Genomic DNA, 3,965 nt, shown 5'->3' on the forward strand with positions numbered 1-3,965 from the left:
TAACCCATCCAGAATTAGCCTGATGAAATCTAACAAGTTGGAAAAAAATATTTTCAGGCTCCAGCAGGTCTGGAGTTGAAGGGCACAGTCTCCAGACTTGATCCCTTTATACTACTGAATCATTTGTGCTGACCACACAGCAATGTTAGCACTCATCTCTATATAATTTGCATGACAATATATCCCATTCTACGTGAGGCTACATTTGAAATAGAAAACAACATTTAGTTCATCCAATTCACACAGATATTTTTATGGTAACCATGTAAATCAATGAAACCTTGAGTCTCCAAGTGAAGAGGAGTTTGGACAATGTTGTATTTATTCATATACAGAAATACAGGTTGAAACATAGGACAGTTGACCTATGGAGTGAGAAAATAGTCAATGCACAATACAAGGAAAGGAAAAGAAAGAAAATACACAAATTCTGTAGGAGTCAGGTTAAGAGCGATTGTTTATCTTCTCGCACAGTGAAGTGAAAAAAAATTATAAACCTTAGGAGGCAATAAGTCTAACCCCTGTTTCATGGACCCTACATTTTTCTTTTGGGCATCTGCATAGACAGAACTAATAAGAAGAGAGGAAGTTTGAAAAGAAGTGTTTGGACAGTTTGGTTGATGGGTTGTTTGTCACTGCAAGTCACCTAACTCCTGTCTCTGTCTCTGTCTTACCTCTCACATATGCGTACCCCCAAACAATCCTTCTTGCCCCCCTAATTTCCTGCTTTCCTGAATGTGGCGCCCTTGTTATTGGTAACACGATTCGGCAAATACGTCAAAATATGTGATTGAGTGTGTGCGTGTGTGTGTGTGCCAACACACTCACAGCATATTTGCCTTGGGTGTGTTTGTATGTAGTAGCCGTGTGGTGCTACGAATGTTCAGCTGCATTACTGCAGACTGGGTTTCACGGGCTAAGGACTGTGTCATAAACACAGGGAAGAGGCTGAATGGGTTTCTCACTTACCCCAGGAAGGGTCACCCTGGGTGGGCTGTGTTAACCTGTTGCCTCAGCCTGTGGGTCCTGATCCCTGGGGTGTCTGCTCGTCAAGGATATGAAACAGCAAATTCACAATGAGGAAACAGTCAGTGTTACTGTTTGTTTATATGCATGTGTGGGAGCTGAGGTTTCTTGACTGGGCTAAAGTGTGCTTGTATCCATTGTATTGTAGTATACTGTAAGTCTGTGTGCTTGCATGCTTGAATGTGAGTCTATGGACGCATTTGTGGAGGGATGAAGAAAAATTCCTCTGGCATTTATTTATGAGCAAATAGAATTAGGCTTGAGGAGTTAGATTGGGAAATACTTCTTACATAACTGTCATTTATTTCTCAGTAATGATGTCTATGAACAGTCTTTCTATTTACAATCTATTGTATGTCTTAATTTGTTTCTTACTATAAAGCCTCACTTTTAATTATGACCAGCATAGTAAGCGAATGTTGATTAACACCAACCGTTTTCTCTCTCCCTCTTTATGTCTTTCAGAGTTTTAGGCCTGACGTCACCATGCTTCCTTACTTCCTGCTCTTCTTCCTCTCATCTGGTCTGGTGTTATCCTCTGACTGCCCGGCAGACTGTTCCTGCCAGGGCCAGGGCTCGATATTCTGCATTCATCGACACTCCAGCACTGTGCCCCGTGTCCCCACCACCACCCAAAATCTCTACATCTTCCAGAATGGCATTGACACTTTGTCCCAAGATGACTTCAAAGGCCTGGGGGAGTTGGAGATGCTAGATCTGAGCCAGAATGAGCTGACAGAGATTCCAGATAGTGTGTTTGAGATGCTCTCAAAGCTGAGGAACTTAGACCTGTCCTCTAACTACATTTCCCACATTTCCAAAGACAGTTTTTCTGGGTTGGTCCAGCTGGAAAGGCTGTATCTCCATGCAAACCGCATTCAGAGCATCCATTTGGAAGCATTTGAAGGTTTAGAGATGCTACTGGAACTCAAGCTGCAAGGGAATCAGCTCACCTCTCTGCCATCCCTTCATTTCCCCAGGCTTCTGCTTCTAGACCTCAGCTACAACAACATCCTAACTGTGGGACCCTCAGACCTCCAGACACCCCACTTGGAGGCTCTTAAGGTTGCCTCTCTGGGGCTTACCTCTGTGGATGAGCATCTCATAGCCTCCTTGGGGAACCTCCATGAGCTTGACCTCTCCACAAACCAGTTAACTGAGGTGCCTCAGGCCCTAAAGCAGGACTCCCTCAAGGGACTGATCAAGCTCAGCCTGGCTACCAACCCATTGGGTGAGCTCAGGGTGGAGGACTTCCAGAAACTGACTGGACTTCAAGAACTGGATCTCAGTGGACTTAATCTCCAGGGATTTCCCCAGAGTTTCTTCCAGGCCTTCCCTAGATTGATACACCTGACAGCAGCTGAGAACCCATTTAACTGCTTGTGTCCATTAGCCTGGTTCCCTGTCTGGCTAATAGATAAGGAAGTGAATCTTGGGAGACCTGAGGAAACCAGATGTCACTTCCCTCTAGTTAATGCTGGGAAGATGCTTTCAGCGCTGGAGCACAAAGATTTTGGGTGTCCACCTACCACAACAGTGCTGATTGGCTCCCCCATTGCAAGTACTCCAGTTCCCCAAATGCCCACCACATCTCCAGAGACCACCCATACCAATGCTATTCCTCCTCCTCCTCCACCCAGTGAGGAAACCGTCTCCTCAAAAACGGACAGCTACCCCCTTCCACCAGAACCTCCAGTCTCCCCTAGCTCCACCAGCGGAGAGTACGAGCCGCACTTCTGTCCATCAAACATCTGTCTCAATGGGGGCACTTGTAATTTTGACCCAATGGGGCAACTCAGCTGCCTGTGTCCCTCAGGAACCTCTGGCCTCTACTGTGAAAATGTGGATGAGGTTCCTGAGCCACCAAAACCTTCTCCAACAGAAGTTTCAATAGTTACCCCTGAGATGCCCGCTGAACTTGATGCCATCAGCTCACGGCAGGTGACCTCCACATCTATCCTTCTTGACCTGCACCGTTTCATCGAGGCACGGCCACACATCCGTGGCATCAGGCTGACCTACCGTAACCTCTCAGGACCTGACCGACGCCCCATTATCCTGAGGGTACCGGCATCCTACCCAGAGTACACTTTGCGTGGTTTGAGACCCAACTGTACCTACTCAGTCTGTGCCAGTCCCTTGGGTGAGAGAATCAACTCTAGGACCAACAGCTCTGTAGAATCAGGGTCGTGTACAGAGGCTCGCACTGAAGGAGTTCCACTAACATCCTTAGAGCACAGGGTGGAGACACAGAGCCCGTTGACATACACTCTCATTCTCGCCCTGGCTGCCCTGGCACTGGTGCTGGGGTTGGCCGTGGTGGCTGGGACAATCATCTGTGTGCGGAAGAGGAGGCAGGCCAAGGCAGGAATGGAGCTGGAGCTGGGCCCGGCTGATCCTGATCCCATGGAACTAGAGGGGATAAAGGCCTGCCTGGAGAATGGGGGGAATGGTACACTACCCCACAAACAGCCTGAGATTGACCGCTGTCACACTCCTCAACCGCCTCCATCCTTACAACAAAATGGGGGTTTGGACTATGAGGTACCCTTGATGCAAGGACACTGCCCATCAAATAACAATATAGCATCCCTAAAGCCATCGTATTTCTAAGATGCAAGAAAATACAAACACTTGGAAAGATTTTGGAGAGAGTTGACTTTCCCATCCCGACTTGTGAGGTCCTGCTATGGCCCACTTAGTGTTTAAAAATCTAAATTTCATTCCAATTTCAGATATCCATCATGGATGGAAAAGTGACACTTACTGTCCTTTGTTGTCCAAATGATAACACTACAGATTGCATCATCTATTTTAGAGATACTGAATGATGAATTTAAGATTACAGCATATTGGAAATGTGCTAAACCACTGTGGGACAATGTTCAGGATGTGGTTTAAAGCCATCTAGCAGAGTTTGATGATGGTGAAACCTGACC

The 3,965-nt window shown here is 46.6% G+C and overlaps 1 protein-coding gene across 1 annotated transcript; it reads left to right on the forward strand.

The window, feature by feature from the left end:
- Positions 1-1,512: 1,512 nt before the first annotated feature.
- On the forward strand, positions 1,513-3,639 carry LOC139301755 (vasorin-like). Its single transcript, XM_070925227.1, has one exon. The coding sequence runs from the start codon at positions 1,513-1,515 to the stop codon at positions 3,637-3,639; it is 2,127 nt and encodes a 708-aa protein (XP_070781328.1).
- Positions 3,640-3,965: the final 326 nt, after the last annotated feature.

This window comes from Enoplosus armatus, chromosome 2 (assembly GCF_043641665.1).
Source record: "Enoplosus armatus isolate fEnoArm2 chromosome 2, fEnoArm2.hap1, whole genome shotgun sequence".
NCBI classification, from domain to species: domain Eukaryota; kingdom Metazoa; phylum Chordata; class Actinopteri; order Centrarchiformes; family Enoplosidae; genus Enoplosus; species Enoplosus armatus.

What these genes read in the sequence shown, in the direction of transcription:
- LOC139301755 (XM_070925227.1), top strand. Translation starts at nt 1,513, where the DNA reads ATGCTTCCTTACTTCCTGCTCTTCTTCCTCTCATCTGGTCTGGTGTTA.